The sequence below is a fragment of the Pan troglodytes genome, chromosome 11 (genome assembly GCF_028858775.2).
Source record: "Pan troglodytes isolate AG18354 chromosome 11, NHGRI_mPanTro3-v2.0_pri, whole genome shotgun sequence".
NCBI lineage: Eukaryota > Metazoa > Chordata > Mammalia > Primates > Hominidae > Pan > Pan troglodytes.
The window spans coordinates 110,057,680-110,081,738 of record NC_072409.2 but is presented as its reverse complement, the minus strand read 5'-3'; the positions used below and the strand labels follow the sequence as shown (position 1 = coordinate 110,081,738).

The following is a 24,059-nucleotide window of genomic DNA, read 5'->3' as shown; positions in this document are numbered from 1 at the left end:
AATGTTGGAAACAAATTTAAAAAGAGAAGAACATTTTGTGTGCCAAAGAAAATAGGTGTGTAAACTGGATTCCACCCACCGGCTGCCAGTTTGAAGCCTCTGAGCCCTCACCTTTAAGCCCTCAAGGACATACTTGATTAAAGATAAAATATTTCCCTGAGTGGGGATCAGGTCATTCATGAGATTCTTATCTCCAGATTTGGGGGAAAGTTTATAGTGCTAGAATGTATCAGATGTAGCTAGCCAGCCAAGTCTCTTTCTTCTCTCCTTCTTAGTTGAGAGGTCAGTCTTGTCAAATGCCCCCCTCCCCGCTTCTAGCCACTGCTTTGTTTATTTTGCAGGAACAGTGAATAAGTAGCAGAACGCTTTCTGAAGTTTTTGCTGATGCAGAGCCGAAGATCTCTGCTACAACAAATGTTCTGAAATGGATTCTTCTCTCTCATCCCCATCCCCTACCACGGACAGTGTTGCACACACTGGGGTTGTAAAACTCAAAGGCAGAGTTACAGCCCTCCTGGATTTTAGACCAAGCCTGGGGATATGCAGCTGTATTTACTCTTCTTGTGTGTCCTGGGGGGAGGAAGGATGGGAAGAGCAGTGCATCCTGGAACCGTGGCTATGGAAAATAACAGCACTCCTCCACCCCCTGGCCAATACCGGCACAGACTTAATTTGAGGGGTAATGTTCTGTGAAGTATGATGGCATTTCCGGGAGAAGAATCTCAGTCAGACCTACAATCAAACATACATTTCCTTACCAGGGGTAAGGAAAAAAATCTTTCCTCTTAAAATTAGACACCCTGTCCTGGAAAACACTAACATCCTACATCCTGAGACTTCCTTCCTGCAGCCTTCCAGCTCTTTCTGCCCAGACTCAGATATAAGTGGCCAAGTAGCCACAGGCTGCCTAGCAGAGAAGATTTTGTGTTTTTTTGTTTGTTTGTTCGTTTGTTTTAAGACAGAGTCTTGCTCTGTCACCCCAGACTATAGTACAGTGATGCGATTTCAGTTCACTGCAACCTCTGTCTCTCAGGTTCAAGTGATTCTTCTGCCTCAGCCTTCTGAGTAGCTCTTATTATAGGCATGTACCACCATGCCTGGCTAATTTTTGTATTTTTAGTAGAGATGGTGTTTTGCCATGTTTCCAGGCTGGTCTCAAACCCCTAGGCTCAAGTGATCCACCCTCCTTGGCCTCCCAAAGTGCTGGGATTACAGGCGTGAGCCACCACGCCTGGCCCTAGCAGAGAAGATTACAGTCAATCTTTGTGAGAACTAAAGAGAAACTTCTGCCGTCACCTTTGCGGAGACCTGTCAAGGAGCTGCTTGGTCAGAAGAGCAGGAACTCCTCTGGAAGAAGCCTGGGCATACCTCTTGCACCCCTCCTCATCCCCTTTTTGTTTATGTATGGGTGGATTTTTCAACTTTATCAGCCTTGCAGGAAACCATAAATATATTTCCAGTTGACAGTCAAGTTTTCTGGTTGGGAACCTCAGGTCTTCTAAAGTCACCATCTGCTACAGAAACAAAAGTCAACAAATACCACATTCTTCCCAACTGGTCTACCAAAAATTATGGCTGCTTTGAGCATGTCAGCCTTGTGGTTTTCTTCAGAGGGCAGGATGTGTCCTGGCCCCTCTGGTAGTTTAGCTTGGTTTCCTGCCAAAGCGAACAGGGGAAAATGTCCCCCCACCCCCGCCAGCTCTTCCTTGGGGCAGTATAGGGCCTTTGAAACTTAAACTTGCATTTGTCGAGCCTAAAACTTGAATCATCGTGTTTTGTTTTTGTTTCCATTGGGAAACTTTCAGTGTTTTTTTTTTTGTTGTGGTGGTGGTGGTTTAATTTTTTTATAAATCATTGTTTCTTCTTAAAGTTTTAATGCCCCTGGCCTGTGACTCTGAGAGGATTTGACAAATTATCTGTGCTCTTAAAAGGAAGTTTCTTGTCAGGTGTTTTTGCTTGTGCCTATAATCCCAGCTACTTGGGAGGCCAAGGCGGGAGGATCACTTGAAACCAGGAGTTCAAGACCAGCCTGGGCAACATAGCAAGACCCCATTTCAAAATAATAATAATATTAAAAGTAACTTTCTTAAAGTTTGAGGGAGTGGGGAGGAGGATGAAGAGAGAGAGAGAGTAACTTATTCAAGTTATCTTCTCTTTTTCTCTCACAAAACTAACTCCTGATTGATTGATTGATTGATCGATAGATTTTCTGGAGTTCTTCCAGCCTGTGGATTAATTGCACTCCACCTCATCACTCCCTTCCATTTGCTACCAGTGTCTTTTGTTATTTCTGCCACAGATTCTCTAGTGAAGAAAAGAAAACACTCAAATTGATTCTCCTTGATCACACCAAAGAGAGGTTGTAGGGTGCCCTCTTAGAGCAGACAGTGGAGTCAACTCTTGCCTCAGGAGAGCACGCCTTGCTAAGGGCTCTTTGGGTATTTTTGTGAGGAGACTGAGGAGAACTCAGTAGGCCTGAGGAGTATTTTTGAGGCCACAGAACCATGGACAGGTGTAAGGGGAAGTTCCAGGAGGCAGGCAATTAGTGTAACTGTTGTTCAGGCCCTCGGAGTGTTTGGGTCAGGGAGAAGGGCAGAGAAGCAGCCACTCTGGAGTGTCAGGCAGGCCTGGATGGGCAAATGTGGCCAGTCAGTGCTTCTTGAACTTGTTTGTGCTTAGGTGCTACCTGGGGATCTGGGTCTGGAGAGGTTGGGTGGGGTGGATTCTGCACCCCTAACACAGCCCCTGCTCATGTTCATGCTGTGCTTTACCTCACTAGGTAACCACACTTTGTGAAGCAAGATGGTAAATATTCTGGGAGCTAGGGACAGCTTAAAGGTAAGGCCAGAGGCAAGGCCAGGGACAGCAAGCAAAAGCAGCCTGCATCCATGTCACTATTAAGGCAACAGATGGACAGTCTTACTGGAAGGCTGCCAAAAGTAGAGCAAGACCCCTCCCCCGCCACCCACCCAGTGGCCCACAGATCTGGGCTCAAATCCTAGCTCTGCTACTAATTTGCTGTGTGACCTTAAGGAAGTCATTTCATCCCTCTGAGGCTGTTTCCTCATCTGTAAAAACAGAGATATTAAAACCTCCCTTGGCCATTTCACAGGGTTACCCTGAAAATTAAATGATATAAGTATGGGGAAGCTGTTTGTAGCTGCCAAAGTACTTTGCAATGTAACCTGTGATTATGTCAGATAGATTCCTCTTGGGAACCTTGCATGGTTTCACTCATGTATGTGTGATTATCACATCTAACTACATTTCCCAAAGGATTGGGCAAGCACTTACTCCCGTGGGTGTGAAGGGGAAGAGTTCATATTTATTTCATCATGCTTCAAAGCCTTTGCAACTGGTCCATAGCTCAGGTACTTTGCTATCCCTGTGGTTCAACATTAATCACCTGTTTTATGGGGTGGTCATTCCTTTCTGAAAGGATGGAGGACTTGTTTGTGTTTATGGACATTTCCCCGTTCTATTTGAGTTATATCACATTCCGCCTTGACCCAAGCAGAATAGTTGATTTTCCTGTTCAGCATGGAACTGGACGCCCTTTAATTAGGAAACTCTGAATGGGTATGCTGCAGAGATTCATGGCAAACAGAGACCATTTCCTTCAAGTTTCCCACAGGGGTGCGATGGCCTCCCCCAACCAGATTCAGCATATTCTCTCCTGCATCCTCTCAGCACCAATGCTCAGCAGCCCATAGGCAGCCCTCAGCTACAAAGAATGCCCAGGGGATGGAGGGAAGAGACGCCAGTAAATCGAATTTGCTGTTTAACTCACTGTTAGATCTAGAAAATATGGGCTTTGTTTTTTTCAATTCTTACAATTACTCAATGTGTTTTGAAGATTAGAATTTTGCATCTATGTTATCAACCCAAATATCATCACTGATTGTGATGCTCGATGTGGATGACTATAAACAGGCCCAGCCTCATTCTGTTGTCAGGCTGTAGTGCAGTCTGCTCCTCTACCTCCTGGGCTCAAACGATCCTCCCGCCTCAGCCCTCCAAGTAGCTAGGACCACAGGGGCATGTCACCACACCCAGCTAATTTTTGTATTTTTAGTAGAGAAGGAGTTTCACCATGTTGCCCAGGCTGGTCTTCACCTCCTGAGCTCAAGTGATCACCTGCCTCGGCCTCCCAAAGTGCTGGGATTACAGGTGTGAGCTACTGCACCTGACCCCCAGATGGCTTTTTCACTAAAACCCCAATTTTGTTCCTTCTCTTAGGAATAACATGTACAAAACAAAACAAAATCGGCCAGGCGCAGTGGCTCACACCTGTAATCCCGGCACTTTGGGAGGCCAAGGCGGGCGGATCACGAGGTCAAGAGATCGAGACCATCCTGGCTAACACGGTAAAACCCTGTCTCTACTAAAAATACAAAAAATTAGCCGGGCGTGGTGGCAGGCGCCTGTAGTCCCAGCTACTCGGGAGGCTGAGGCAGGAGAATGGCGTGAACCCAGGAGGCGGAGCTTGCAGTGAGTCGAGATGGCACCGCTGTACTCCAGCCCGGGCGACAGAGCGAGACTCCGTCTAAAAAAATAAAAAAGACAGGAAAAAAAAAAAACCCAAATCAAAAAAATCAGAACAAAACAAACCCCGTAAGATGGGTTTATTATTATCCTGGTTTTATCAATGAAAAGCTGACGCTTAGAGAAAGGATATCATTTACTGAAGGTCACACAGACACTAAATGGCTGAGGTGGGATCTGAAGATGAGTCTGTGTGGTAGGCAGAAAAACAGCCCCCTCAAGATGTCCACATCCTAATCCACAAGACCTCTGAACGTATTCCTTTACTTGGCAAAGGGACTTTCAAATGTGATTAACTTAAGGACCTTGAGATGGGGAGATTATCCCAGTTATCTGGGTGGGCCTGATGTAAACACATGGATCTTTATGAAGGAAAGCGGGAAGTAGGAGAGTAAGAGAAGGAGACAAGATAATGGAAGAGGAGGTCGGAGTGGCCATGAGATGCAGACAGCCTCCTGCAGCTGGAAAAAGCAGGGACGTGGATCTGCCCCTAGAACCCTCAGAACAAACACAGCTCTGCCGAGCCATTTCAGACTTCCAAACTCCAGAACTGTCAGATAATACATTTGTATTGTTCTAGGTCCCTAAGTTTGCAACAATTTCTTAGAGCAGCCATAGGAAGCTAATACACATCCAGATACAAGGAGTGGCAGAAAGAAAAGAAGTCTCAGTGGTTTTGTCAATAATTCATTTATAGGTCGTGGCTAGCCATTTCTGGTTTTCTACAAGGATTTAGGGAACTAATTATTTTTTAATGTTCAGAGCTTGAATGCTTACCACTGAGCTAAATGACCTCTCTCTACCTCCACCCTGAAAAATGCCTCTTGTTTGAAGGTTGTTTGTAGCTAGAATTTGGGTTTCATAGGGACTGCCACATAGAGACTGCAAAGTTTATTTGTGCTGGAAATTATTAGTAAGGCTAGTTGAATATCACCTTTCTAAAAGAGTGAGTGGGTGAGGACTGGTTCACAGGGGTGTTGGTTTGAGTGCAGGTGGCTACCTGAAAGAGGAGGGACCTATGTGGCTTACTATGGTTAGATGGGGGTTCTGACCTAGCTGAGGAAACCAAGTGGAGAAGCCACTTTGTACTTTAGTTTTACAGTTAGTTTGATTATTTTTATTTTTATTTATATTTTTATTTTTATTTTTATTTTAGATGGAGTCTTGCTCTGTTGCCAGGCTGGAGTGCAGTGGCACGATCTTGGCTCACTGCAACCTCTGCCTCCTGAGTTCAAGCGAGTCTCCTGACTGGGCTTCCCGAGTAGCTGGGACTATAGGCATGTGCCACCACACCCAGCTAATTTTTGTATTTTTAGTAGAGACGGGGTTTCACCATGTTGGCCAGGAGGGTCTCAATCTCTTGACCTCGTGATCTGCCCAACTTGGCCTCCCAAAATGCTGGGATTACAGGCATGAGCCACTGCGTCTGGCCCAGTTAGTTTGATTTTTACAGCCTGTAGGGGAGAGAAGGGATCCTACAGATACTAATCTAGCACCTTCATTTTACAGATGAGCAACCTGGTCCGGGGGAGGAGAACTGACTTAGCCAAAGCAGACAGGGGGGTCCTGGCCAGGACTAGAGCCCGAACCCAACCCCAGCTCCTTGCTATGCCCACTTCCTTCATCTCTCTTCCCACACCACTTGGTGTGGTTCTGTGTACACTAATTGGACATTTCCCATAAACAAAGTCATGGTTTGGTCACTGTTCAGAAGGTGGTATTTGTAGACTCAGATCACCGAGTGATATCCTCACTTCAATAAGTTGTCCTGTGATTCTTGGTTAATAAAACCCATGCTGTTATAACAAGTTTATTTCAGAGCCACATGTGTTATTAAAATAAATTATTCTGTTCTAGCACACTTTCGGCATGTTTGGTTCTTATAGAAGAGCCTGTGCTAGCAGTGGTAAGTTTAGCTACCTACCAGTTGGATCACATATAAATCCACCCAAATCTTGACACAAGACAGTAAAATCTAGGCCAAAGGGCACTCTTCCACCCATGCCCCAAACTCACACATGCCTTATTGCTCTTAGCAAGCAGACTTGAAATTAATGAACACAGAATCATATCCATGGTGGGATTGTGGATTTCAATCCTGGTCTTGCAGTGTAGGCACCACAGGTTATTTCTTACCAATCAGGAAACAAACCCAGAGTGTTTAAGGAATAGGCCCAAAAGGTCACACAGCCTGCTGTTATCAGAGCAGGCCAGGGCCCAGGTCTCCCCCCTTTACACTCTGTGGACTAGTGTGACTCTGTGGATCATCGGCATCAGAATTACCCTGAGTGCTTGCTAGAAATAGAGAATTCCTCGAGACCAGCCTGGCCAACATGGTGAAACCCCATCTCTACGAAAAATACAAAAATTAGTTGGGCATGGTGGCAGGCACCTATAATCCCAGCTACTTTGGAGGCTGAGGCAGGAGAACTGCTTGAACCTGGGAGGTGAAAGTTGCAGTGAGCCAAGATCGCACCATTGCACTCCAGCCTGGGTGACGAGAATGAAACTCCATCTCAAAAAAAAAAAAAAAAAAAAAAAAGAAGAAAGAAAGAAAGAAAGAAAGAAATAGAAAATTCCCTGGCCTTCTGGGGTGGTTGCGGGAATTGGGAGGGAGCATGTGGCTGAGGAAACTGAATGTTTAACAAGTTCCTCATGTGACTCTGAGATACCGTCAAGTTCGTAAACCTCTGAAAATGCTCACTGTCAGTGGTTCTCTACTCTCACTCTACATAAGAACTAGATGAAGCATCAGAAAAACCCAAAAACAACAACAACAAAAAATCCTGGGCCCAATCCCAGCATTCAGTTAATTTGGATGGTGCCAGGCAATTGTATAATTTTGGAAAATGGCTCAAATGATTCTAATGTGCAGTCAGAGTTGGAAACCCATGGCCATTGTGAACAGTGGTACCAAATGCTATACCTGAAAGGGCAGCCACCCTGTAATTCTACCCTAGCCTTCTGGCCATGTCCTAGCTTGCAAGCTCTGAGGAGGTAGGGCAGGACTCTGAAGAATAGAGAATGAATGAGGAACAAGGTTGCATCCTTTGAAAACTCTAGAGCTTTGATCAGTTACCTCACCCTCAATTCAATCCCCCATCCAGGAACTGCCCATGCCCTGACACCCTCCCTTGACTTATTCCCAAAGATCTCACACTGTGTTCCCTCTTTGAGACCCTTCAGAACAAAATCTGAGGACGTTAGCCCTTTTAGGCCCAACATCTCTATGCTGTGCTGGTATCAAGCAAAGCCTCCAAGATGTTTCCCATTTGTGAACATAGTGCATCTTGTAATTGATTTGTTCTTCTCTTTTCTCTATCTACTAGGAAGCTCAGAGCCAAATCTGAGGCACACCTTTAGCAGTCATACAGCACCTTATGGCATACATTTGCTATACCTTATTTTCCTGTCATAGCTTTTCTTTCCTTTGTTTCTGTTTACCTATTTTTTACAGAGAAATGTCCTTTTTTGATTTATTCTGACATACTATAAATGAATTAATTACACTATTTAAAGACTTTTCGTCAATACATTTCTCTTTCTCTTGGGTCAGACAGAGAAAAAGAAAAGAGCATGCAAGAAAGATGGAGAGAAGAAACACATGCACACAGATAATATATAGAAGTGGGAGGAGGCGAGGGAGGGTTCGTGATCATATCAGCCTTACACAGGGTGGTGCTCTCCAAGGGGCAAGAGTCAACCTGCTTATTATAACCATTTCACAAGGATCTTAAAGGAACTTCCTTCTGTGGTCAAACCCTTTTGTTCTTACTCAGAATCAGTCTACCTGTTAAGTCTGTGGCAGCTGGAGCTACAAAACCAAGGCCTGAAAGTTGCAAAACTAGGTACTGTGACTGTGAGCCACCTTTCCCCTTCACACACATACACCCCACCAAATTGATTTTAACACACACAAAAATTGAGAAAACACTATAATACTAAATCTAAGATGATTTACAAAGGAATATTACTTAACGAATGGCTTGAAGTAGTTTTTTAAAAGCTTGGAGAGATTTTGATTTCATAATGAGTCAACAAGTCATTTTTTCTGCCATTAAAAAATCTCATTTCTTAATAAAAACACTTAGTTTTTCATGACCTTGTAAATAAAAAGCTCCCATTTCAAAGTAAAAATGAAATCTAAGATTATATAGACGTTTATGTCATTACTTTTATCTAAGCAACATACATACATGCTCAAGTAAAGCAAAAGGTTAAGTAAATTTCTGCAATAAATAGGCTGCTTTTGAAATGCAAAGAACATTATAAAGAATGCAGAATCTTAAGGGTAATCAAGCAGTCATTAAGTTTTTCTTAAGTCTTCACTTTAGGTGTTGTTATTTCTGGCACAGGTAAGCAGCAGAGTGTTTTTTTTGTTTTTTTTTTTTGTTTTTTTTCCAGACAGCGTCTCATTCTGTCATCTAGCTGGAGTGAAATGGCATGATCAAGGCTCACTGCAGCCTTGACCTTCCCACGCTCAGGTGACCTCCCTCCTCAGCCTCCCTCATAGCTGGGACTACAGGCATTGCCACCAGCTAATTTTTGTATATTTTGTAGAGATGGTCTTTTGCCATGTTGCCCAGGCTGGTCTCGAACTCCTGGGCTCAAGTAATCCAGCTGCCTCAGCCTTTGAAAGTGCTTGGATTACAGGTGTGAACCACTGTACCCCACCATAGCAGCAGAATTTTTTATGCGCTCAAATACTGGAATCTTTGGTTACTGCCGTATCTGCAAAGAAGCCAACCATTTTAAGAATGTTTTATGAGAATGTTCATAAAAAAAAAAAAAGAATGTTTTAAGTGAACACCTTGCAAATCCTAAGGATAGCTATCTATTTTTTTTAACCTTGTATGTATTTTAATAAGCTGCCTCAAACATGCTTTTTGAAATCAGGGAAGATATAGAAAAATTAATAACAGCAACTGATAGGATTCAATTCACCACACTGAAACATGTTTTTGTAAATGAGATAAAAATCCTTTCCTGACTGCAGGGTCATCTCACCTGTTAGTTCTTTTCACTACAGGGGAGAAAACAAACAAACCAGCAAAAACCTTTTCCTCTGCCCTCTTAGGTTCAGTGTCTGGGGCCTGAGAAACTGGCAAAAGACAGATTAACAGGGGAAAAAGCATCTATTTTATGGACAAAGGAAACGGGTTTGGGCTTCTGGGGGTGAAAAATTGTAGGAAAGTGAGTAGGAAGTATATAGGGAAAGTAATGGAAAGCAAGGGTTGCTTTAGTAAGGTGTCTTTATGCCAACTCATCTCAGTGCCAGTTTTCTGTCTCTAGTGATAGGTTACTTTCTTCATTCTGATACAGGAGAAGGGTGGAAATTTATGCCACCTTCACAAAGGGAAATTTATGTCCTGCTTCTAGGCAGAAAAGGAAAGGGCAGAGAGCTCTTCTTACAACTGCTATTTCTCCATTGCTTTCGGCCCAAAATAATCATATGCCAAGGTGGCATACTTTGGGGTGGTATAACCTGATCCCCTTCACCATGTCACTTAAATTCTCTCTTGTCCTGTTGCTGTGCTCAGAGATGCCCTGGGGTTTCAGTGTTGATCTCCCAGAAGAGCCATACGTATCCTGTAAGAAACTATGATCTGTTGGTTAAGAAACAGCCACCTAGATAAAGTTCAAAGAATTCTGCACTCCAGATTGTGTATGTTCCTAAATGTGGTTTGGCCTGGAGAAACAAGGACCAGGAAATCATGGAAAGCCAGGCAGATGGGAGTTAGAGAGCCTGGCAAGGGTCCTAAACAAGTGCTCCGTGCCCACCCTCCCACTACCCCCTGCCCATCTCTCCAGGAAGTGGTACTCAAACTCGAGCATGTGTTAGAATCACCCAGAAGGCTTATGAAAACAGATCCCAGGTCTTTGCCCACAGAATTTCAGATTTAGTAGATCTAGAATGCCCAGTAATTTGCAATTCTAACACGCTCTCTAGATGTAGCCTTGCTTCTGGTCAGAGACACCCTGAGTAGCACTGCTCTAGGGTGGTGAGACTCTCTGTCTTCCAGACAGGCTTTAAACTGACAAAAGACAGATGAACAGAGGAAAAGGCATTCATTTTATGGATGTTAATATTTTTACATAAATGGGGGCTTCACAGAAAAGAAGTGAAGAGCCAAAGAAGCAGTTAGACATGGAGCTTATATATCATTTTAACAAAGGGGGATAAATTGTGGCCAGGTGATTAGATAAAAGAAAGGGGTTTGGGCTCCCCACTCTTTCTCCAGTGGGGAGAAAGAAGCTGCTGTGGGTGAAGTTTTACTGGGGATCTGGAGGAGGAGAAGGGGCCATGCTCATATCTGTATCTAGGTGCTAGAAAGAGAACAGCTGAGATTTTCCATAAACTGTCAGTACTAGTCAGGCTGAATCAGAGTGAATCTTTGGAATAGAAAAAAAATTAAGATTTTGCTTTCTCATCATCATAACACTCTTCTATTCAGTCTAGGCATAGCTAGTGCAACCTTTTGCTCCACCCAACCAGCTCCATTCCCTTTATCAATTATTTATAATATGCTTGGGTCACTCACGGGAGAAAAACACTGTCAGCATCAAGAGGTAGCAGAATTTTCAAAATACATTTTGCTGTCTTGAACAAAAAGCTTAACTATTTATTAGTCAGTAGTTCCATATGGTCTTATACTTTTCTCTGAGTCACAGTCTCACTGTGTCGCCCAGGCTGGAGTGCAGTGGTGTGATCTCCACTCACTATAACCTTCACCTCCTGGTTTAAGTAATTCTTGTGCCTCAGCCTGTAGCTGGGACTACAGGCGTGCGTCACCATGCCTGGCTAATCTTTCATATTTTTGGTAGATATAGGGTTTTGCCATGTTGCCCAGGCTGGTCTAGAACTCCTGACCTCAGGTAATCCACTCTCCTCAGCCTCCCAAAGTGCTGGGATTACAGGTGTGAGCCACCACACCCAGCCTGGTCTTATTACTTCTATACATAAGACAGGATCTTTCAACATTTATGAAGGTTAATATTTCCCATGTTTTTTGAGGATTCCCAAAAGACTTTGGGGGTTGCCAAAAAACTTTTAGGGGTTGAATCTTTTCGCAGTAACAGAAAGGGGAAACATCAGTCCATGAGAGTTCAGACCAGCAGTTTAATAACACCCTCTTTCATAGCTCAGTTCCCAGTGCATGAAGAGATTCAAAGCAATCTTCTTGTTCTCAGTTCTTAGAAAGAAAAATTTGAGAGAGATAAAAGCAGTAATTATCTGTATTATTTAATAACTTAAATGTAACAGCCTAAGAAAAAACAGATGTCAAAAATATATAGTCTAAAAAAAATAGAAGCTAAATCCTTTCCTCCTAGGATGTCTGAAAAGGAGAGACTCTATGGAGTATGGATGAAGCAAAAAAGGAGTGATTCCTACTGTGAAAGATGAACTGTGGACATAGTCACTCGAGACCACTGAGAGCAATTAGCCAATTTCATTGTCACCAGGAGGGCACATACCAGAGAATCTGGGAGAAAGCCTGGGCTAGAGCCCTTAGCATTCTCAGGCTTACTGGTGCTGTGATTCAACAGCCTTTGAGGGGATGAGGAGAACCAAAGACCACCACCATCACTTGTAAAAAGGATACTATAGCAACAACACAACTGTCAAAAATCAGCTAGAGCTTAGACTGTATGCTGTTTGAAATCCAGCCTGAGTTGCTTTCTTGTGGAGGTATTGAGACATGTGCAGAGATACCTTAAATATGTGCAGGGGGCCCTTCTTTTTAAAGGACATTTCATGAGCTCTTTCTGCTCATTAGTTTTCCTAAGAGTTCACCATTTAAGCTAGAAAGATGCTGCAAGCTATCTCAGCTAGCTTCTAATTTGGACATAGCCCCAATACTACACACACAATTGAACAAGTGACCAACAATTGAACAAGTGAAGAATCTTCCTGATTCTTCTTTGGACTGAATAGGTGTGATCTTGTTAAGAAAAATATGTAGACTTAGGGCCAGATTTTATCAGTCTCCATCCCAGAAAAATGGTGGAGCAAGCCTGGGCTCTTGCACAATTAAATGACTGGCTTTGCCACAACCTTGTACTGTCTTATCCTGGCAGCAACTGCTTCGATTTATCATCTTCCTGCTGGACTAATGGTTCCCCAGAGATGTCATCAATCCCATGTACACCAGGTGGATTGAAGCCCAGGTTATATACCCTGCTGCAAGGAGGGTGAATCCAACGTCGGCTGAGACAATCTTTAAGTGTTTCGAATGGAATCTTCAAACAGATCACTAAATCCACTTCATATATTTTGTCTTCAAATCAAGGCATCGGTTTGTCCTAAAGTCCTCAGAAAACCATCTGGGAGCCAGTGCTGGGCATACCTGTTCTCCAACTCTGACACCATTAGGTGTCTGATCACATGGTCTGGAACCGAAAGACTGTTCTCTGTTTATTGTTTTGCCATGTCAGTAACTTCGGTGTTGGCCTTGGTGTTCTCCCGCAAGAAATGGCCGTTGGAGAGATGCTGGAGGCCAAACTTCTGGGCCGAGAGGAGTGGCCGGAGGATGACCATGTGCAGGAGTTTGGAAGCCATTGCCTTTGGGAGGAGTGGGGTGGCCAAAGCCAAGACGACCAGAGGGAGCACCAAGAACTTTGTTTCTTGGCCCCAACCTCTGGCACCCTCTGCTGGCTCTGGTACTCTGGTTACTCTCCTACTCAGGGAAGGAGAGACTTTTAAGACAACCCCTTCCCTTAGCCCTGTGCGGGGACTAACTCAGCCCTGTGCCAGTAGTCACATTCCATAAAGTCACAGCAAACACTGAATTAGCAAATACTGAACCATTGCTCCTAAAGGAAATACAGGGTTAGGTCTGGCGAGTCTCTGGTCACATTTTCACCAATCAATACATAACCTTGTTTTATGTGTGTTTCCGATTTGGGGACACTTTATTTAATATATATTGTTGATTCACTAATTTTGAACTCACACCCAACAGCACTGTAACTCATGCCTGAACAAAACTTATACATGGAATTTTCTTTGCAAGGCACATTACAGCCTTCTTGGGCTTAAGGACACTTCAGTAACTTTATGACCAGTCTTGGGGGCCATTTTAAACATTGAAATCATCAATGAAAACCATGTGGAAAACATGACATTAAATGGACCATGACTTTTTTTCTTTTTTTTCATTTGGAGACAGGGTCTTACTCTGTCACCCAAGCTGGAGCGCAGTGGCACAATTATAGCTCATTGCAGCCTTGATTTCCCTGGGCTCAAGCCATCCTCCCACCTCAGACTCCCAAGTAGCCGGGACTACAGACCTGTGCAATCATGCCTGGCTAATTTTTGTATTTTTTGTAGAGATGGGGTTTTGCTGTGTTGCCCAGGCTGGTCTCGAACCCCTGAGCTCAAGGGATCCTCCTGCCTTGGCCTCCCAAAGTGCTGGGATTACAGGCATGAGCCACTGTGCGTGGCCGAAATTTTTTTCAATATGAGAGCTGAAATAAGAAGGCAGAGTCTGTGTCACTTTGTTTGCCTCGGCTGGGCACGTGCACATCCAGCGACTCAAAATTTTTACAACTCTGCGTGTGTCTCAATGACCACAAAAGTGCCATGAAAATTGATTTGGGTATTACAAATAGATTTTAGTGAGTAGACAAATTTGCAAATATAGAATCTGCAAATGATGAGCATCTACTATACCTAGACTTCACTCTTCTCCCTACTTATAATCTATTGGTACATCCCATTGACTGAACCCAACCAGAGGTCAAAATAACCTGTCAATACCATCTTATAAAGGTCAACTTCCTGAGTACCAAACAGGGTAAGCAAGAGTGGACAGTGGATCTGCAGGGGATCTAGAAAATATTCAGCATATCATCCCACGTTATCTGTAGCCTTGACTGGGATCCCTAGGGATCTGCCTATTTTATAAGACATTCATTCACTCATTCTTTTGTTCATCAAGCATTTACTAAGCACCTAGCAATAAGCTATGTTCTGTGAGGTGTCTAGTAGAGGCTTAAAAATATTAGAAGATGTCGACCCCATTCTCTAAGGGCTCACAGTCCAGAAAGAAGAGCTGATAGTCAACTGACACATATTTGAGCACCTCCTATATTCCAGACTCTTTTTTAGGTGCCCAGGATATGGCAGGTCCCAAGACAAATCTTTGTCCTGGCATAACTTACAGACCAGAGCAGAAGAAAGGGAAGTGGTTGAAAGACCTCATTGAAGGAGGGTTAGCGCTCTCATAGGAGCATTCACTCATCCGGGGAACAAGTAGGGCAGTGAGCATGGCCACAGAATAGTCAGCAAGAGCTTTCTGGAGGCAAGAAAGAGTATGGTTTGAAGGGCTCTGAGTCAGTGCCTGGAACCCAGATTGGGGAAGTAAAAATGATGAGAGATGAAGGCAAGTATTTGCAAAAATATGATTATATTACTAGTCCCAGTGCTGAGAAGTTCCAAAGAGAGGGACAGGTTAAAGCACTGCATGAGCTCACAGGAGGGTAAGACCATGTTGAACAGACCCTACAAGGACAAGCAAGACTTGGGCATGCAAACAAGAGCCAGACAAAATATTCCAGAGCTCCTGGCTCACTGTAATAACTTTCTCAAAGACAGGGGTTCCTATCATCCCTCCCCAGCCTCTGTGCTGCACACAGTGTCCTGCATACCTCCACTCAGTGGCATGCATTCTGCTAGCCTATAGCTGCCCTTAATTGCCCAGGGAGGCCCATCTCCTCCTCCGGAGCACAAGAGTCAGAGTGGTAAAGAGAAGTTCTCCAAAGAGAGACTCAAAAGCTTAAGGTAAAATTGTGGGGCAAGTGGGATCCTGGGGTACTGCTCAAATCACATCATGCATGGCCCCCTTTTCCTTCATGGTGGTTCTGAGATCAGAGAAATGTTCAACAACAATGCACACACTCTCCCAGTTCAACGTCAAGTAGTCATGCTCCATAGAAGCTGGAAGGATGGATGGATGATGGATGGATGGGAACATAGCATAACCTAATTCTCTATACTGTGTGGGACCAGGCAGGCTTCAAGCAGTGGTTCCTTCCCCTCACTGAGGCTGGGAGTTCACCAAGTCCCTATATGCCTGGCTCTGCCCTAGTCCCTCTCGCAGACATGAACTCATTTCATACTTCCAAGAACCTTGAGAGGTGACTATTGTTTGCTCCATGTAATGCATGGTAGCTTAGTAACCTATTCCAAACATCATGGCTAGCAAGAGGTGAATTTAGACTTGACTCTAATGCCTCTGACTCCAAGTCATGTCCTCTCTCTGTGTTCCTTTTCCATTTGCTTCCTCTTTTCTTTTCCTTTTCCTAATTATTTAGCAGGAAGTCCTTCTGAAACAGGATCTTCTCTGTTCTAAACAGGACTTAATGGAATACTCTCCTTGGCAAAGACACTTTCATTTCTGTGAATTATGGGAGCTCTTGCTACTCTCTTGGGAGTGACTTGTTCTTTTAACCTTTCAAAGCACTTCCCCACCCCTCATAACATTTAAACCTTACAAGAACCATATAGGATAATTAGGTAAAGTTATGATCCATAGTTTCAGATAAGTAAACACAGGCTCTGAGGAATTTAATAACTAATCTGAAAATCATGCAGCCTTACCCTGAGACAAAACAAGAAAGACTCTCCAGAGTTCCAATCTCTTCCTCCTGGCCTAGAAATGGCAAGTGGGCAACATCTTTTACGGAGAGAAGTTCCGAGGCGAAGTTCAGGGAATGAGAAAGACCTGTGATCAGTTGACAATGCCTGTCATGGGTGAGAAAAAGGAAAATAGAGGCACATGTGCTTGGTATTTGCTATCCCAACTTACCCATAACTATTTCAAAGCCTTAAGTTGTTTCTCACCTTAATGAGGAATTATGTTAATTCCCTTACAAGTAAGGCCTGGCACATAGTTGATGCTTACTACAGAAACGTACTATAATTTACTGAGTGACTGCTATTCCTCAGGCACTGTGCCAGGCTACATAGCTACATTCAAGTGTATCATTACTAAGTATTTAGATTTACTAAATTTAAACACAGCCTTAGATATACTTTGAAAAAACCACACCCCTGTATTACACAGGTCTTAGTACCAGAATTTTTAATATCTTAATAAAGAATTCTTACATGCTAAATAAGCTCAACTTAAGTTTATTAAGAAAGCATTGGTCAGGCACAGTGGCTCATGTCTATAATTTCAGCACTTTGAGAGGCTAAGACTGGAGGATTGCTTGAGCCCAGTTTGAGACCAGCCGGGGCAGTATAGTGAGACCTTGTCTCTACCAAAAAAAAAAAAAAGTTTTAATTAGCCAGGTGTGGTAGTGCATACCTGTAGTCCCAGCTACTTGGGAGGCTGAGTCAGGAGGATTACTTGAGCCCAGGAAATAGAGGTTGCAGTAAGCTGTAATTGTGCCACTGTCTGCAGCCAGATCCTGTCTCCAAAAAAAAAAAAAGAAGGAAGGAAGCATTTATATTTATAACTGGGATAAATGCACTGTCAGTATTTTAGGGATGAAGTTTACTGCCAGCAAGCACAGTGAGGGCAGGAGCTCTGTTCCATTCATCTTTATGTCTCCAGTGTCTGGCCAGCTGTACATTAATATAAATATGGATGGATAAATGAGTAAATGAATGAAGCTCAGAGCCATTTGCTGATAACGTAACCAATGACATGTGACATACTACATGTTCTCTCTCTAGTGGCCATGAAAGTTGCAAGGACAATTTTATCAACTTCGGTCCACAATTTTTTTTTTTTTTTGTAGAGATGGGGGGGGGGGGGTCTCACTCTGTTGCCCAGGCTGGCCTCGAACTCCTGGCCTCAAGCAATCCTCCTGCCTCAGCATCCCAAAGTGCTGGGATTACAGGCATAAGCAACCATATCTGGCCTCATTAAAAAAAAAATTGTAGAGACAGTCTCCCTGTGTTGCCCAGGCTGGTCTCAAACTCCTGGTCTCAAGTGATCTTCCTGCCTCAGTCTCCCAGTAATCTTGATAATGGATTATTATGGTGGCTGGTTCCCTATAAAAGGGTCATTTCACTGCCCCACTTCCACCCTCTCTCACTCTCTCTCCTTCTGTCATGTGATAATGTAGCAAGAAGGCCCTCACCAGATGCCAGCACCTTGATATTGGAGTTCCAGCCTCCAGTACTATGAGCCCATACATTTCTGTTCATTGTAATTTCCCAGTCTGTGGTATTCTGTTATAGCCACACAAAATGGACTGAGACAGGAATCTAGTAAGAAGCTATGCTCTCTGTCAAAATGTTTCCGCATTTCTGAGAGGCAGTGAACCCACAATGGCTTAGGGTGTGGGGTGTGTGTGTGTGTGTGTGTGTGTGTGTGTGTGTGTAAAAGCTAAGAAAAAGTAAAGTACTGGAGAGGGAAAAAAAATCAGTTAATAACTCAAAGTATTATCCCAGGATGTCATCATTGGCCTTAGCTGTGCTGAATTTGAGTGAAAAAAAGTAAGATTTAAGGAAATATATTCTACACTCTTTCTACTCAAGGTACAGGGTTGAGTTTTCAAAATCATACTTGCTGGGTATTTTTTTTTTTTTTACTATTTTATTGAGGTATTCAGTACCACCTTTAACAAGGAGAAAGCAGGAGCCATGTATGTCAATCTTGATTAAAGACCTATTTGTCTTCTTTTAGAGATGGCACTAAAAGCAGATTCCTTTCTCACTAAGAAGTGGACAGTTAACTGGAGACTTAGATCCACAAGACAGGGCCTCTGGAGACCTGGCAAGAGACGGAGATGGAAAGTACTAAGCCAGTAAGGGACCCTAGGGCTACACTCTCTTCCCAGTGCAGGCAGAGCTCTAGTGTTGACCCCAGAGAAGAGAGGAAGGGTTTTTTTTTTTTTTTTTGGTCTGCCCAGAAAAAGAATAGTCCAAGGTCAAAGGATCTCAGCAGGTGCAACAGCAACATCAGGGGAGGGGGACTGCTCACTCTGTTTCTCCAGGCCACCCTGGGGAGATGGCTCCTGGCCCTTCTCTTTTCATGGGGCCAGTTGAGTGTAGTCCCTCCTGTTACCAAAAGTGGTCAGATAATCAGGGGCTGTCCCTCTAGACACAATCCAACCACTAGTCCTTTAAAAGTTAGAGTTTTTTAAAAAATCACATTATAATTTTTTTAAAAAAAGTATGTATGTATGTATTTATTTATTTATTGAGACAGGATCTCCTTCTGTCACCCCAGCTGGAGCGCAGTGACGCAATCATGGCTCACTGCGGCCTCTACCTCCTGGGCCCAAGTGATCCTCCCATCTCAGCCTCCCAAGTAGCTGGGACCACAGGTGTGTGCCACCATGCCTGGTTAATTTTTAAATTATTTTTGTAGAGATGGGATCCCCCTATGTTGTCCAGGCTGGTCTTGAACTCCTGGCCTCAGGTGATCCTCCTGCCTCAGCCTCTCAAAGTGCTGGGATTACAGACATGAGCCACCATGCCTGGCCTACTTATTTATTTATTTTAGAGACAGGGTCTCACTCTGTCATCCACACTGGAGTGCAGTGGTGCAATCATAGCTTATTGCAGCCTCGAACTCCTGGATTCAAGAGATCCTCTCACCTCAGCCTCCCAAGTAGCTAGGACTACAAGTGTGTGCCACCATGCCCAGCTAATTTTTTAATTTTTTGTACTTTTTATTTTTTGTAGAGATGGAGTCTCTGTGTTGCCAAGGCTGGTCCTAAAGTCCTGGCCTCAGGCTGTCCTTTTGCCTAAGCCTCTTAACATGCTGGGATTACAGGCATGAGCCACTGTGTCAGGCTAAAAATCACATTTCTTCATTTTATACATAACATTGGTGCCTAAACCAAAACCCTTGTATTATCATCAAGGGTCATCCTTGATTAACAGGCTTAATCCTTAAGGCCCACAACTGATCACCAAGGTGAGTTCTCCTTCCAAAGGAGTGTCTACTTGTTGGGGCCATGGGTTGGTTCTCAGGTCCTATAAATGGACTTGTCCCAGGAGCCCCAACCAAGACTGTGTGACAATCCAATAAAATGCAATAAGAAAGCCAGAATCCAATGGTCTCTCTTAAAGGAGGCAGTGTTAATGGAGCAGACAGAGATTTATGTGCAAGAGGAAGAAACTAAAACATCTGTTTGTGGTAGTGCAAAAATTCAGAGAAAGTTTCTTTTGAGCCCATTTTTGCTTTGAGTTTGGAAACCCAGCTCCTGGGGCAATGGAAATACCCCTAGTATCCAATAGTTACGGCAGCAAGAAACCCTGTCTTCATAGGGAAAGGACAAAGACCCTGCTATCTTAGGCTAGTACTGCCAGTTTAAAGGCCTCATTAGACATGTAATGTTAGAAATGTTACATTTCCAATGATGGGCAGCTTCAGTGCCTTTGCACTTTGCAACAGAGTTTAAAGGTAATACTTTAAAAGCAGGAGTTTCTGCAATGTTGCCAATTGTCTACTTTAAAGTAGACGATGCCAGAACCTGGGATTTGGCATATCCCAAGGACTCCCTTTCCATCACCACAACATTCTTATGTCTAAACCATAGGAAAGACAGTTTCCCATTACTCCTTGCATCAAGGCTACTGTTGTTTTACTGAGGTAAGAAAATGAAAATGATAAGAACCAGAGGGCAAAGCCTGCCCTACCCAGTGGTGACAATAATGAGGTTGTGTCCAGCTGGGGAGAGGGCAGAGTCCCCAGATGACCTTGTTTGGGGCTGGCACAGGTCCTCCTTCCCTGTCTGGGTGCAGTTACATATCAACAAGTGTTACTGTTGATATATTATGTAAGGATCAGAGGGAAGGTCAAAAGCTTGCCTGCCCTTGGGAAGCTGGGTGGAGCTTCTTGGAGCCTTCAAAAAATAATTTTAAAAGACAATTTCCTATTACAGAAGCTATATGTATTCATCATCAAAACTTAGCAGACATATGTGTATCTTTTATTATTATAATTAACAAAAATGGGATCATTCTATTTTATAACTGGCTTCTTTCACATAATAATACAGTATGGGCATTTTCTGGTGTCAATAAATATTTACCTATATCATTTTAGTGACTGAATAATAGTTCAGTAGTATAGATCTACTGTACTTTATTTGAAATCTTTTATTAGGTATTTAGAGCATTTCCAATTTTTTACTTCTACAAACATCACCATACTGGACATCCTTGTAAAATACATTTCTGTTGTCTATGCCCACTTTTAAAAAGCTTACGATAGATATTGCCAAACTGCCCTCCAGAATTGCACATTTTCACTAGTCATGAAGTAGCATGTCAATTTGCCTGTTGGAAATTGGTAGCTGAATGTGGTTTTAATTTACATTTCATTGATCAATGAAGTTGAACATTTTCCTCATAGACTTGTTGCTTGAGGCCATTTTCAAAAGGAAATAGGATCTCTGGGTGAGGAGTGTTCTGTTCCTCTAGTCTCCCTATCAGTGCAAGCCACTGTTTACTCAGTAAGGGAAAGGGCCAACCTGGAGAAACATCATTAAGCAGGCAAGACTCCTCACCAAGAACCCATCCTCCCAGATGAGATTCCAGTACCCCCACTCACCCTGCAAAACCCACTGTCAAGGAAGAACTGAAAGCTCATTTATACTAGAGTAGAAGTAATTAATAGCACTTTTGCTGAGCTATCCTTCCCAGGCTATTTAACCCCTCCCCCGTGGGGAGGGGGGCGAGCGGGTATTTGACCCTTCTAAAAGCCTCAAGTGAAGGGAACAAAGCTGTCAAAATGACAGGCTTTCCTCAGGGGGTGGTAGAGATGTTTGGGGCAGGTGGAAGAAGCCAGCTTTTCCAGATCCGCAAGAATTCTGGCACCTTCCTTACCAGGATGTAGGCAGGCCTGGAGAAGAAGAGGCTGATCACTGGACAGGAGGCTTGTATTTCAGCATTAACCCCTGTATTCCCTGAGGCTCCATTCTGAACTTTAGTTAGGAGGTGTCTTGCAGAGTTCTTTGCAACTATTGGTGCCTAATGTGTGTGGATGGTGAGTTCCAGTGTGGTGGCATGATATTAAAATAAATGAACTAACACCTTTTCCGCAAGATAACAGGCTGCTTCAGATATAACATGAGATCCTAACTTGTGACTCAATAATATTTCTTTGGAGAGTTGTTTCATGGAAAAAAAAATTACTGAAGGAAAAATCCTGTATTTATGAAGATGTTTTTTGCAACACAATTGGCCAAACATTTAGAAATGGGGTAGTAAATTATGGTACAATTGCTAGATTAAAAATTACACAATCATTAAAAATGATCATCAGGACATAGGAAAATGTTCCTTTATATAAAAGTAAATGAAAAATTTATACATATACATATGTATATATAAAAAATTATGCCCAATCATACTTTAAACTTTATATGTAGGCTGGGCGCAGTGGCTCACGCCTGTAATCCCAGCACTTTGGGAGGCCAAGGCGGGCGGATCACGAGGTCAGGAGATCGAGACCATCCTGGATTAACACGGTGAAACCCCATCTCTACTAACAATACAAAAAAATTAGCTGAGCGCGGTGGCGGGCGCCTGTAGTCCCAGCTACTTGGGAGGCTGAGGCAGGAGAATGGCGTGAGCCCGGGAGGCGGAGCTTGCAGTGAGCCGAGATCGCACCACTGTGCTCCAGCCTGGGCGACAGAGCGAGACTCCGTCTCAAAAAATAATAATAATAAAAAAAATTTATATGCAGGCCGGGCGCAGTGGCTCACGCCTGTAATCCCAACACTTTCGCAGGCCGAGGCAAGCGGATCACCTGAGATCAGGAGTTTGAGACCAGCCTGGCCAACACAGTAAAACCTGGTCTCTACTAAAATACAAAAATTAGCTGGGCGTGGCGGTGCACGCCTGTAATCCCAGCTACTCGGGAGGCTGAGGCATGAGAATCGCTGGAACCTGGGAGGAGGAGGTTGCAGTGAGCCGAGATCGTGCCACTGTACTCCAGCCCGGGCAACAGAGTGAGGCTCTGTCTCAAAAAAAAAAAAAAAAAAAAAGATAATATAAATAAATAAATAAATAAATAAAAAATATATAAAATGAGTTCAGAAGAAAATACAGCTAAAAGTTAGCAGGGTTTATATCTGGGTTCTGACATTAATAGTAATTTAAATTTTCTTCCTCATTCTTTTTGCATTTTCCAAGTTTTTGGCAGTAAGTGTGTTACTTTTAATAATAATTTTTTAATCAAATAATTGTGAACACTTTTATCATTATGTGATTGTTGTACGGTAGAATATAAATGAATAAAAGCAGATTTTAAACACTTAGGTGTGCTATTACACATATTACACTTCCATTTTGGGGGGTAAATTGCAGATGAGCCTCTCTTACACCAGTTTCCATTGGTTTTGGGTCTATATTGTTTGTAGAACTATTACTAGTTACCTCTGTGATTTCTAGATCGAACAGGATATATTGTTTGGATAATATTTCTTCTGTTTCAGGGAACAGAACCAATATTATCCAAACAACATATCCAAACAATAGGATCCAACAATAGTGGGGAGAGGATAAGTAGGCAGAGGATTGTTGGATCCTACTGTTTGGATATATACAAACAGAGCTGCTCCTCCACACAGCCTGGGGGCTGTGCGAGAATGCTATTAATATGCAGATTATGACAAACAGCCCAGAACTGGTAGCTCACTTGATGCTTTTGAAATCACTTATACACAGATTATCTCACCTCCCTCTCAACCACTCCAAAAGACTGATTTAGGTCAAGAACAGATGAACTTGTAATTTCATAGAACTGGAGGCATGGGAAACTAAGGAAACCTGTAATCAAATTTGAGCAGAAGGTCTTCAAACCCAAAGTACTTGATTTGAATTAATAGTGTTATAAAAGTTTTTTCAAAAATCTGAGTGGCGATAAGAGGGTCAGATGATGACCCAGCTGTGGGAAGAGAGGGTGGGGATGGGCACAGAGCAAGGTATGTACATTAGTGCTGTGCTTCCTGTTCCTTTTCTATTCGTGAGCCCTTAGGCAAGTTACACAGCTCCCTGAGCCTCATTGGCCTCATCTGTAAAATGGGACTGGTAATAAGAATGGGTTGTTTGAGGCACAGTGGCTCATGCCTATAATCCCAGCACTTTGGGAGGCTGAGGCAGAAGGATTGCTTGAACCCAGGAGTTTGAGCAACATGGTGAGACCCCATCTCTACAAGAAAATTTAAAAATTACCTGAGCATGGTGGCGCACACCTATAGTCCTGGCTACTTGGCAGGCTGACACAGGAGGATCACTTGAGCCGAGGAGGTCAAGGCTGCAGTGGGCCATGATTACACCACTGCACTCCAGCCTGGGCAACAGAGCAAGACTCTGTCTTGGAAAAACGGGGGAGTGGGGGGGTCTTGTTTGAAAACCAAATGAGTTAATTTGTATGTATAACATGTGCAGAGTATGCTCATTAAATGAGTATTATATTTCTTATTTTCTGAAAAACCAGGAAAACAGTACTTTCTTACTTCTTCTTCAGAAGATGGGGCCAAGAGGGTGGGGAAGCCCACAACCATTGCCTTGTCTTAGTAGCTCTAGGAGGCAGGGG

At 43.3% G+C, this 24,059-nt stretch overlaps 1 protein-coding gene and 1 pseudogene across 7 annotated transcripts in view; both read right to left on the bottom strand.

Moving 5' to 3' along the window:
* The window catches only part of ERMP1 (endoplasmic reticulum metallopeptidase 1), a 127,487-nt gene that overhangs the window by 58,716 nt on the left and 44,712 nt on the right, over window positions 1-24,059 (bottom strand). For 6 of the 7 annotated variants that reach the window (XM_063788728.1, XM_063788731.1, XM_063788729.1 and 3 more), the window contains one exon: window positions 16,148-16,291. The exons of the other annotated variant lie outside the window; for it this stretch is intronic. In XM_063788728.1, the coding sequence (XP_063644798.1) occupies window positions 16,148-16,291 (144 nt within the window). The remainder of the gene's footprint in view (window positions 1-16,147; window positions 16,292-24,059) is intronic. 7 annotated transcript variants of the gene reach the window in all.
* On the bottom strand, window positions 12,281-13,280 carry LOC134807752 (adenylate kinase 4, mitochondrial-like; annotated as a pseudogene).